The sequence below is a fragment of the Balaenoptera musculus genome, chromosome 1, assembly GCF_009873245.2.
Source record: "Balaenoptera musculus isolate JJ_BM4_2016_0621 chromosome 1, mBalMus1.pri.v3, whole genome shotgun sequence".
NCBI classification, from domain to species: Eukaryota; Metazoa; Chordata; class Mammalia; order Artiodactyla; family Balaenopteridae; genus Balaenoptera; species Balaenoptera musculus.
This window is the reverse complement of record NC_045785.1, coordinates 79,079,861-79,092,845: the sequence shown is the minus strand read 5'-3', so window position 1 is coordinate 79,092,845 and position 12,985 is coordinate 79,079,861. Positions and strand designations below refer to the sequence as shown.

Below are 12,985 nucleotides of genomic sequence, written 5' to 3'. Positions count from 1 at the left end.
AAATAAAAGAGAAACAGGAAGGTCCATCAAGTCCTATTAGCTTTAAAATCTGAACTCCTGAGCACAAAGGCTCTCTGCAGCCTATTTAAGTAAATACAGACTCCTAGATAGGATCCAAATTTCTCCCGTTTTCAACTAAACTTCTCTTACTTGGCTCCAAATCCCTACAAGCGGATATAAATGTCTATTGGATTTTCCCAGCTTAAAGATAAGCAAATCTAGCCCACAACAATAAACCCAAATTGACCTCAAAAATCTATTTTTAAAAGCTTTGTTATATGCAAAGAGAGAAATTATCTGTGAAATTCTACAAATACCCATACATTCATCCCCTTAATGCCTTAAAATTACTTAATATACCCATATGTTCATCCATTCAATGCCTCAAAATTTTGAGAAGATAATTTCACTGGAAGAGCCCCCCTCTCAAAAGACCAGAGTAAAGATTCAAATAAGAGCGCTACATTTTTTAGTGACACAGATGGTCATTTGAAAATAGATAATCTATCAATCTCATTTTCCCTTTTAAGTATGAAGTATATAAGCTATAAAAAGGAGAGACAGATTCAAGAGAGAAATAATTCTTTTTTAAAAAGTGATAGTTTGCTTCTTGGCTCTTCAGCCAAAAACAGGCATGACAAAAGAACTAACATAACTATGAACAATTATTTGTATTCAAATGTATTTCCAAGAAGATTCCAAGATCTGACACAGGCACAGAGAAAAGGAATGAATTAAAACAAATATAAAAAAGTCAGTTACAGACTGACTTCTATTTGAAACATGTTTTAAAATATTTTAATCATACTTAAAAAAAAGTGAAGTAAATTTTTTTAATTCAAGTCTTCCAATTATCTTAAAACACTTATAAGCTGAACTCATACATTAAGGCAAATCCTGATTTTATATACTCATTTAATTGATGAATTCTGTTTCATTTTAAATTGCTAATCCAGGGAGAGAATTTTTGTAAAAAACATTTTATTGCTACAAAGGGAAACATGGTCACAAAAAGGCTTTAAGCGTATCTTAACGCAAATTACTATATTCAATGTCCAATGCAGTAAAAAAATACACAGAGCACAAAATACTTGCCCAATTCATCTCTTCTAGGGTAAGTATTGAAAACATTAATGCACACTTGAATATATACTCCCAAGAGCAGCATTTAAGTTCAAATGATTAGAATAGATATACTAACAATACACATCTGTTATCCTCAACACCAATAAAGTAATAAAAATTAAGCTTAAAAATTATACAAACAATTTATTGAATCTAAGTTAGGTAGCTATAAAAACTAAACTAAAATAGTCTTACCTTCATTTTATTAAACAAATGCCAAACATTTAGAAATTATATAAAACAAATTTAATCTGTGGAATGCATGCAACATGGGTGTTAACTCTCATATTTTAAACTACTGATATTCTTACCCTTTTCCACATTGGGACAGAAATTTAAAGCTTCCTTTAAAACTGACTAATACCTTATATTTAATTTTCTTCTGGTTGGTCAACGGGGAAGCCGACAGGCTCTTCCTTTGCTGCTTCTTCCTCTACTTCCCCTACTCCCTCTCCTTCTCCCTCTCCTTCCTCCACTGCCCCTACTTCCCCCTCTCCCTCTACGTCCCCTCCTTCCTCTGTGTCCCCCACTCCTTCTACTCCTCCACCTTCTCCTACTTCCTCTACTTCCTCCACTTCTTCTACTTCCTCTACTTCCCCCACTTCCTCTTCTTCTTCCTCCTCTTCCTCTTCCTCTTCTTCAATAGGTTCGTCAATCTTTTCCTCCTCCTCCTCATCTCCTTCTATTTGCTGATCTTGAGAATGATCTTGAATTTCAAAGGGATTCTCACCCTAAAAACATGAAAGACAATAGCTTTTAAAGTCAGCACATTCATTTTTTATCAGTGAAATTTTTATTTGCTATACCATTAAAAATAAACACTATTTGAAACTTTTAATTTCAACTTATAACAAATTCATTTAATATTTGTTGAGTACTTATTTCATACCAATGTGGGTATATAAATTCCTGAAGTCATTACTTTATACTCCATAAAACAAAGCAGATGAAGATTTATGTTTTACTTAATTACATCAATATTCAATGCACTACTGTTGCAAGTTCACTTTACAAAATTCAAATGAAAATCAAGTACTTTTAAAAACCCAAATGAAAATCAGAAACGTATTAGGTATCATGCCTTACTTTCACTTTAAAAAAATAGACATCTTTAATTCACTAAACGTTCACAGATACAATTTTAATATTTTAATTTATTTAAATACTTAAATTATGTATCTGTATGATGTCTCATAAATTGGAGCATATTAGAAGGCTATATTAATGATGTAAGAAATGAAGAGGCAATGAAGGTTTTTAAAGCAGGGAAGTATAAGATGGTACTACACTTTAAGATATTCCAGTTAGGAAGATGCAGGATGAATGGAAGTAGCAAGAGAAGAAATACTAGTGAGGGGGCTACTCTAATAGCCCAGGAAAGGAAAGGGTAAAAGATGTGGTGACACCATTAACAGAATGGATAAATTAAGACGGGGAAAGAGAAGCAGGTATATGCTATATATAATTGGAATTTAAGATGTCTAAATGTCTAATAGGCAACTATAAATTTGCAACTAAAAAAGAGAAGAGACTTCAAAATAAGATATTTAGATTTGTGAATTGCCTGCACAGAGTGAATAGTGAAGCCAGGTCTTAAATAGGAAAGCCCAGGGTAGAGCTGAGGAAGTAAGTAGAAAAAAAGGGCTGAGAATAAAACCTATGGAAAAGGCTTGTACATGGGGACAGAAGTTAGAAAAGGAATACTCAATGCAGGAAGAAACCCAGGATAGTAAAATATCATCTGGCAAAACAAAGTTTCAAGAATAAATCAACAGATCAACAGTGTCAAATGATACAAACAGGTAACAGAAAAGAACCGAAAAAGTTCACTAAAGCTGATAAATATTAAACTGAGTAAGGGTACTTAAAGGATTTATTATACTATTCCCTTTACTTTTGTATGTTTAAAATAATAAACAATAAAATGTTAAAATTTTTTATTTGAAAATTAAATTAAGTCACTGGTAATCTTAGAAAGAAGAGTTTCAAAAGTATGATGTAAATGGAAGTTGGACAGCAATGACTGCCCAAGAATGAATCTGCACAATTTCCTCCTAAGCTCTCAAAACACACAGGCCCAGACCCCATACGCCAATATTTTAATTTAATCAAGTACTGGAGCTCTTGCTAAAAGCACAAATTCCTGAATTAGTTTCAGACCTAAACTTTCTGAATCAAACTGTCCAGGAAAGAAGTCTGGTAATCTGCATATTTAAGAAGGATTTAGGGAGATCTTTATCAGAGAAGTTTGAGAAACCCTAATTCAGAAGGTCTTTTATGAGGGGCCTGGGTAGCTTTTTTATTTGATTTTAGCTTCACAGGGAATTCTAATCACATCTCCAATTGGGAAATACTAGATTAAAGAGTGAATAATATATAGGAAGCAAAGAGCACAATGTAGGTTAATTACCTTTTCAAATATGATAGTAAGAAAAGAGATAATAAGATAAGAAGGGCTAGAGTCTAGGAAAAGTTAAGTCATTTTTAGTTTAGGGAACTCAAAAGCATGTCTCTTTGGGGAAGAATAGTAAGATAATAAACAGGAAAAAAAATCAGATGAAAGTAAGGAGAGAGATAACTGATGAAACAAGAACACAGATGAAGGGCAAAAAAAGAGTGTTTTCCTTCACAGACAATAAGGGTGAGAAAAAAGATACATAATTCTAAAGTAAAAAGGAGAAAAGTTATAGAGTTCACATCTAACCGTCCAACCTCCCTAAAGCAAGAGAAGAGATAAGAATATGGTAAGTGAAGGGAGTAAGAATGAAATCCGGGTATGTGAAGAGTGGAAAGTTTGAAATAGTCACTACGGGAAGCACATTACATTGATTGATAATAAGTAAAATCATTGTGAATTGCAGTGAAAATCTGGCAAACATAGTACTGGCATAATTCCATATTTTTAGCAGGAAAGACAGTAGTAAAGCTAACCATAGATGGCAGAGTTAAGAACTGGTAAGTGGTAGAACAATTAAGTAAAGAATTTTCGAATGGCAGCACTGCATTGTCGTAAGGGCTAACCATGAGTGTCCAGGCCAGGGAGTGAAGGCAGAACAAGATGATATAGCTGGAGAAGTGGGAGAAATTGATGAACTGATTATATCACGGGGCACAGATTAAAAAAGGTATTTTGTCATTCTGAGAGCACGTAAAGATGAAAGTGTTTTAAAGCCATGACCAGAGATGATTATGAGCAGAGGATGTTCTGCAGACATCTAGAACAGCTAGAAACAGAGCAGACAGCAGGGAACAGAGTAGACAGGAATGCTGGACAAAAAATGCTGGACAAAGGACATCACTGAGTCATGTGACACCAGTGCTTCTTGAATTTTAACATGTATATAAATCAACTGGGATCTTGTTAAAATGAAGATTCTTATTCAACAGGCCCAGATATGAACTGAAACTGTATTTCTAATGAGCTCCCAGGTGATGTCAATACTGCTGGATCCTTGGATCACATGGAGTAACAAGGTTCTAGAAGAGTTCTCCTCAGTTCAGGTACTTTCTCCACAAGATGCACATGAGCAAGACACTCCCACTTAGTGATGTCTCCCATTCCATGAAGTGACTCTAAAGTGTCGCTTGAAAACCCTACATAGAAATTCTAATTTGTATTCTTCTCTCATTAAAAATTACTTTCATGCATCAATAGAAACCATTAACTTCTCAAAAGTCTGTGATACAGCAAGGATAAAAAATTTAATATTTCCTAATTTAGCTATGGTGCTTTTAATCTTTTTGATGCCATATCTCCCACAAAATTGGATTTCAATTAGGGCTGCATTCACTTTTTTTTTTTTTTTTTAATTTATTTATTTATTTTTGGCTGTGTTGGGTCTTCGTTTCTGTGCGAGGGCCTTCTCTAGTTGCGGCAAGCGGGGGCCACTCCTCATCACGGTGCGCGGGCCTTTCACTATCGCGGCCTCTCTTGTTGCAGAGCACAGGCTCCAGACGCGCAGGCTCAGTAGTTGTGGCTCACGGGCCCAGTTGCTCCGCGGCATGTGGGATCTTCCCAGACCAGGGCTCGAACCCGTGTCCCCCGCATTGGCAGGCAGACTCTCAACCACTGCGCCACCAGGGAAGCCCTGCATTCACTTTTTAAAAGTGGTGTCAAGAGTGCAGTAAACAGTGCCAAATAGGACAAATCAGAAAATAGGGCCCTCAGGAACAAGCTGAAAGAACTGAGATTTATTCAGCTTGGAAGTCATCTGGTTGAGGAATAATTTAATGATCACTAAATATATATATTTATATTAGATATACATATATAACAATTTAATGATCATCAAATAGTACCTATTAATCACAACAGCCAAAATAAACAAAACTTCTCTAATTTATAAAATATTTAGTTACTAACGTAAATAACACTTTTGTAAATCTTCAACATAACAGGCTCACTTCAGCGCAGGATGATTTTAAATGAGGTATTATTTTATAAAGACTCAAAAACTAACCTTTAAAAATTTCTATTAATTTCCTGAATAATAATAAGTTTCTTATTTATACAGTAAGTGCTCATAATATGTAAAGAAGGATTACTGGAATAATATATGGCAAAAAGCCTGAGAAGCAGTAGGCCAGGTATACCTAACTGTTCACCTCTGAGTTTCCTAACATTAGAAGCAAACCTCTTTTCTCCTGGCCTCCTGATTCTATAAGGGAGCTGTTTTTCTGAAGCAACATATCTGATCTTCCTACTTCCCCTCCAACTTTTATCCAAGGAAGAGGAATGACTTATCTAATTGGTATGCTTAGAAAAAGAACTAAAAATTGGATACATCATTCCTCTTTGGAATTTCTCTTTGCTAGGAAGACCCAAAAGAGGGGAAAGAAGGGATTGAGCTGGGCATCAAGACCCTCTTTTGCGTCTTCTTAGCAACAGAAAGGGTACATTCTACTTTGTTCTGTGCATTGTGATAGACCAGGAGAACCCTGTTGCTGCCCAGCTGAACCAGTAAGAGAAGTTGGGGGGAGGTGAGTCTGTCTAGGAGTGAAATACTAGACTATCTAAGACATATCCACCAAGTCACTCTTTTTTTAAAAAATCAAGGATAATATTGGGTCTGACATTTGGGTCTTCTATCAGACTCCTGTGTATCTCTCAAATGACCCAGAGCTAGAAAGGCGATAAGAAAGGAATGGCTTATTGTTCCCTCCCCCAACAAATCCCAATAATTAGGAAAAAAGATATTTTTTTACCTATATGTACAATATTAAGTAAAATTCTCCTAATTTTGTACTATATTAAATATCACAAAGAGTTACCATATCATCATTTAACTATTACACTACTACAATATAACCTAAAGTTTTTGCACTAAAATCTTACCTTAATAAAACGTTCATATCGCGCCTTCACTATTGGATTATTTAAAATGCTTGTAGCAGTCAAGACACTCTCTCTTTTTATTTGTTCCTTATAAGCCTATGAAAAACAGAACACACTGAGATACCTGAAAACCATGTCATGAAAAATATTTCCTTAATTAAAATGACTGCATGCTCGAATCCTTAGAATTAAATGACTTATTTTCTGGCAAATTAAGTTCTAAAGCAACAACAGCTACTGTGACCACAATCTAAATCATCTATGAATTAAAACAATGAAGATTCAAAAAGCCAACCAACTTCAGCAAAAAACACTTAGTCACTAAACACTCTAAGTCCGGGTCTACTAAACAGTTGTTTTCTCTCCTTTTCACGCTACATCCAACTCCCCCAGCCCCAGCTACTCCAACTATTCATTTTCACGCTATCAAAAAAACGACTAATTTTTCATACTGCTAGAGTAATTAGTCTTTCTCTGGGCTGTAAATAGTACAAGAATATATTATACAAAGGAGGAAAGGTAATAAAATGGAATGTCTAATTGCCAAAAAGGTGTCAAGGGAATATCAAAAAAGAGAAAGGACAAAGATTTAAAAAAAGATTGTACATGCTCAAAGTGGTTAAAAAAATCTGAGTTAAATGAGGTTCACGTCAATACAAAATATGAATTTAAGACTCAGGAATGCTCTATTTAAAACTTAAGTCTTTAATATTTGAATTTTTAAACTTGCTTTTCAAACAAACTAATTTCTCACAAAGTAAATATTTTTATTTGAAATAAATTTGACTAAATAAAACCAACACAGAAGCAGAAATATACTAATCAAGAAGAAAATAGTAAATTTTTCCTAGAATTTTTGAGTAAATTCTACTAAAAATGTAACAATAGATAGTAACTGGTAATATTACTTTTTAAATTTATTTTTCCCAGTCATCAAAATGTATGCTATAACCAAGTCTTTCTTTTTTGTTCTAAAATACACACACACTCATAAAATCATTTTGTACCACGTTTAAAAAATGTTAACAATAAACAGAGCCGTTCAACAACAGCTATGATTTCCTAAATGCTTCCTATGTGCCAGGCACTACTTTAAGTGCCTTTTATATTTTAATTAACCTAATCCTTAATCAGTCACATAAGAGAAGAGTGATTATCCATCCTCATTTTACAGATAAGGAAACTTAGACAAAGAAAAGTTTATTACTTGCTTAACACATGTATGTACTGAACCAGGATTCAAACAGAGAAGTCTTGCTCCAGAGCCCACAATACTACACTTAACCACTGTATTACACTGTCTCTCTAAGTACCTTTACAGTAATTCACTCATGAGATTAATTGGATTGTACACAAGTAGGTAGGTGTGAAACAACAGCCTTTAAAGGGCAATAAGGGATTAATGAATAATTCAATGACTTCATTAAGACAAATTAAAACTTGCCTGCTTCCCTTTGATATGATCAGGAGATTTTAAGTGCTGCTGAACTGAGCTATGTAAAGCAGGGATATACACACTGCAAGCACTGCAGTGAACAGTCTCTACTTTCATCATGTGATCATCTGCAGTAACACCTACAAAAGAAATGCAACTATTAATAAGTAGTGATTCACATACTTCTGACAAATCAAGTTTCCACTATTTCATTTCCATGATTATTTATACCCCTTCTTCCAAAAAAAGGATCAGAGTATATAGGTAGAGTTCTTTTGCTATATCTCATACATCTGCATATATAGATTAAAAACTATATGGATAAAAGATTAAAATTATAAAGTATAATTACATTATATTTCCTAATCATGTTATACACTGATGCTCTGAGGTCTATAAGTCCAACCCCAAAAAATATAATATAAAAAAAAAAGTTGATTTTCTAGTAAAATAAGAATTTCCATGCTTATGAATGTGGGTGGGTAGGGACTGGAAAAATGTCAAAATTGTATTCATAAGGAACAAAAACATACGTTAGATCTTAAAAATGGTGACTGAGGTGTATTACAGGTGAAGGCTACTTTATATGTTTTTAAAACCTATTTTATTTGTTGATTTCTGCACATCCCAATAGAAAGAGAGTAACAGCTTTGGCTCCCTGGCTTATCACTGTATGTTTGGCTCTTAGCAACAATGCCTGACACACAATAGGACCTCAGTAAATATGTTAAATTAATAAGTTATATATATATACACAGGAATTTTCTTTAAACGCTGCACATGAAAACCTGTTGGGAACACACCAGTTTCCTTGGAATTATATCACTTTTAAAGAACCATGTATTTTTTTATGTTGAAAAAATTGACTTGGCTCTTCCTTTGGGCAACTGCACTTTATCATGACAGTCGATTAAGAAAAGAGTAGACAACATGTAGCTTCAATTAAATAAAAAGATCCCCATGATCTTATATTTCATTCTTGAAGTAACATTGTAAGGTACTAGTACTGTGACCATCTGTATCAGCCGGTTCCACATCTGCAGATTCAACCAACCATGGCTGAATTTTTTAAATAGAAAATATTTTTTAAAAAAAAAGGTAGAAAATATTTAAAAAAAAAAAATTCCAGAAAGTTCCAAAAAGCAGAATTCCATGCTGACAATTATTTACACAGCATTTATACTGTATTAAGTATCATAAGTAATCCAGAGATGATTTAAAGTATATAAGAGGACATGCATAGTTTATATGCAAATACTACACCCATTTTATACAAGGGACTTGAGCATCATGGATTTTGTTATCTGCAGGGAAGTCCTAGAACCAATCTCCATCAGATACATAAAGACAACTGCCTGTGCAAGGGAAGGATATAAGAGAAAATGGCACTTTCTGGGAATTACAAGTAATTCAATATGGCTGGGGCACAGACTATAAAGGGACGACAGGGAAAAAGAGCAGGGCCTAGATCATGAAGAGCTTTGTGTGCCATGCCTAGGAATCTGAACTTTATTCTGTGCAGGATGGGGAAGCCACTGAAAATTCTTGAAGTAATAAAATCATGTAGTAAAGTTAAAGATAAGAAAGACTAAAAGTAAGGAAACTAGTTAGAAAAATACTGTAATTGCCAAAAGAACAGATAAAGCTTTGAACAAATTCAATATTTAAAGAGGAAGTAAAGAAACAGACTTGGTACATACTTAAAAGATAGAACCGACAGAACACAATGCTACAGACATAGTAAAGGTGAGTACTAAGATTAACTTCAAAGTTCTGGTTTTGATGATGGGGCCACTTTCCAAGATAAATGAGGAGACATTTGTTAAGTTTTTGTTTTGTTTTCTTTTTGGGGTGGAGGACGCTCAAGGGGAGGATAAATTTTCTGGATATGTTCACTTTGTGAGACTGCTAAAGAGAGATGTCAGTAGGCAGTTGGATGTAGGAGATTGGAGTTAGAAGAGATCTGTGCTAAAGATATAGGTCTATAAGTAATCAACATATAGATGTTGATTTAAACTCTGTATGTAAATTAATTCATCAGGAAGATATATAGAGATGATAATGGGACTGACAATACTGAAAAATACCAACTTCCAAAGCTTAGTAGAGAAGGAAAAGCACAAAGAATAAAAATGACAAGGGAATAAAGAAAACATCAGGGCACTGAGATACCACAGAAACCAAGGGAGGAAACAGATTCACAAAGAATACAGTTATCAGTGGAGAATGTTGCAGAAGAAAGATAATGATTCAAAAGAACATACTGAAGTTGGTGTTGGTAACCTCTGTCATAGCAGTTTCAGTAGACTAATGGTAGCAGAAACTTGTCTGCTGTGGGTAAAGTAATAAATGAGAATGAAAAAAGAGAGACCAGTGTGGACTATGCTTAAAGAAGTGTGGCTGTTTAAACAGAAAGGCAGGTTTTAGAGGAACTAGTGTCTATGTTTTTTTCTTTTCCTCTGGGGCTTATGAGAAGGTATAAGAGAGACAGAGGACATACAGAAGTACAGGCGGCCCTCTGTATCCATGGCTTCTGCATCCATGGACACTGGAGAGCCAACTACGGGACCTGAGCATCTGTAGATTTTGGTACCCGAAGCAGGTCCTGAAACCAATCTCTCTCGGAACCTAGGGACAACTGTATCTTCCATGTGGAAGCAAAGCTGAGTTTTCCTCTATGAAGGAAATGAAGTGAAAGACGTAAGGGCAGGTAGTGATAAATTTGTAAGCATGAGAACAGGAATCAAAGGATTCCATTTCTGATAACCCACTCAGGCCTACCACATATGACTATGTACTATATCACTCTATTGCAGCGGTCCCCAACCTTTTTGGCACCAGGGACCGGTTTTGTGGAAGACAATTTTTCCATGGACAGGGCTGGGAGGGATGGTTTCGGGACGTTTCAAGCACATTTATTGTGCACTTTATTTCTATTATTATTACACTGTAATATATAATGAAATAAGTATACAACTCACCATAATGCAGAATCAGTGGGAGCCCTGAGCTTGTTTTCACTTGCCACTCACTGATAGGGTTTTGATATGAGCTTGTAAGCAATTGATCTATTATGGTCTCTGTGCAGTCAAACCTCTCTGCTAATGATAATCTGTGTTTGCAGTCACACCCCAGCGCTAGCATCACCACCTCAGCTCCACCTCAGATCATCAGGCATTAGATTCCCATAAGGAGCATGCAACCTAGATCCCTCACATGCGAGGTTCACAGTAGGGTTCGAGCTCCTATGAGAATCTAATGCCGCCGCTGATCTAACAGGAAGCGGAGCTCAGGCGGTAACTCAAGCGATGGGGAGTGGCTGTAAGTACAGATGAAACTTTGCTCGCTTGCCCGCCGCTCACCTCCTGCTATGCAGCCTGGTTCCTAACAGGACACAGACCGGTACTGGTCCATGGCCCAGGGGTTGGGGACCCCTGCTCTAATGGGCATCATTACACTGAAATAGGTTATGGTATGTAAAATATATATGTAAATTTCTAAATCAATTTGTTTAAATACTTACCTTCCATAACATCTTTTTCAATTATTTTGACTACTTCTGTTTGATTATTTGTCTGTTGCTTACGAATAGATGTTTTCTTGAATTTATTTACCATACATTCCTAGAAAACAAAATAGAAAGAATCCAAAAGGTTTTCGGTGAGCACAGAGTATAGGCCTAGCACCATGCTTGGCCTATGGAAGATAACAATATCTGTTATATAAGAACTAGTAAATGTTCTCAAGGAGCTTACAATTTAGTTGGAAAGACTACTATAAAGTACCAGGAAACTACAAAAAGTATTTACTTTTCAAGATGTATTTTAGGCACATAGAGAGAGAGAGATCGAAGACAGCTGAATAGGCAAGAGATCTTCTCAGGACAGGTGAATACTTAAGTCCTAAATAACAGTTAGGAACCAGTTAAACAAAATTACAGAAAGAAATTTTAATTAAGGTACACAATTCTGCAAGGATATAGAGGAGTAAATGATCCCTGTACTTCTAACAACTCCATCTCTTTTGCCCAAATTAATTGTATGTACAGTTAGCAGTCCAGATCCAGCCCTGGCCCCAACTATCCACCCCTTCTCCAAGCCACTTCTGCCTATACCTACATCACTCTGGGGTCTTCCACTTAATAGTGTCATCTGTGTAAGTGTGAGTGTGTTCGATTTCCAATTATTGTTAGTTCACTGAGGGAAGTGTCTTTGTCTTCAGTGCCTGAACAGCACCTTCCGTAAGTATTCAAGAAAAACTGTTGAACTGATGACCACATTCTGATAATATACAGGACACTAATCAAACACCAGGCTCTCTGGCTCTGAATTCAGACTTCCATTTATTGAAAGTCACTGAACTGCTCTGAGCATGATCTTTTAGGATAAAGAGGAGTTAGTATAAGGCTGAAATGAAATATGAAGAAAAGTACCCAGCACAACACCAGGTACACAGAAGATTGTTAATAGATGATAGCTGATTCTGTATCAATAAACAGCTGTTGAAGGAATTTTTTTCCTGACACCTCTGCCAGAAACTACTGTGAAAAATGTAAAATGTACTCTCAAATAACAAATCTAAAATCTATGAAAGAGGAATTCACATCTACTTCTGAGCTAATTTTAAAACAACTCTTTCTTTAAGTGAATAGTAAATTAAATTCTTAGAAACATAAAATGGGAGAAAGATGGGAAACTATGAAAATATAAGAAATTCAAATGTCAGATAAAGTGCTTCTCACTTCAAAAACAGCTACTTACATGCAAAAACTCCATAACTACTTTATCGAATTTGGTTTGTTTTTGAATATGATCTAATGTTTCCTGGTGTGAAGAACTTTCCAGATGCAGTTCAATATCTTTTTCTTCAAATGTTCGAAATTTACAAAATGAACATGTGAATGCCATTCTGTAAAGGAAAAAAAAGTTTTTCTTTAAATATTACCTTATTTACTTAGAAAGAGTTCATAAGACTATACCAATAAAATTAATTTTCCCAGCATAAATGATTTCCTCTCTTCCATTTAATGGTTGATTTAAATTTAGCTTAAGTGAGAAAAAGATAGTATCTAAGTACCTGTCTGGACACTG

The 12,985-nt window shown here is 35.1% G+C and overlaps 1 protein-coding gene across 8 annotated transcripts in view; it reads right to left on the bottom strand.

Moving 5' to 3' along the window:
* Positions 1 to 961: 961 nt before the first annotated feature.
* Positions 962 to 12,985, bottom strand: part of ZNF326 (zinc finger protein 326) — a 35,497-nt gene continuing 23,473 nt past the window's right edge. For all 8 annotated transcript variants that reach the window (XM_036856892.1, XM_036856902.1, XM_036856894.1 and 5 more), the window contains 5 exons: positions 12,656 to 12,803; positions 11,419 to 11,518; positions 7,905 to 8,035; positions 6,461 to 6,556; positions 962 to 1,856 (listed from right to left, as the gene is read on the bottom strand). In XM_036856892.1, coding sequence (XP_036712787.1) covers positions 1,497 to 1,856; positions 6,461 to 6,556; positions 7,905 to 8,035; positions 11,419 to 11,518; positions 12,656 to 12,803 — 835 coding nt within the window. In that variant the 3' untranslated portion in view covers positions 962 to 1,496. The remainder of the gene's footprint in view (positions 1,857 to 6,460; positions 6,557 to 7,904; positions 8,036 to 11,418; positions 11,519 to 12,655; positions 12,804 to 12,985) is intronic.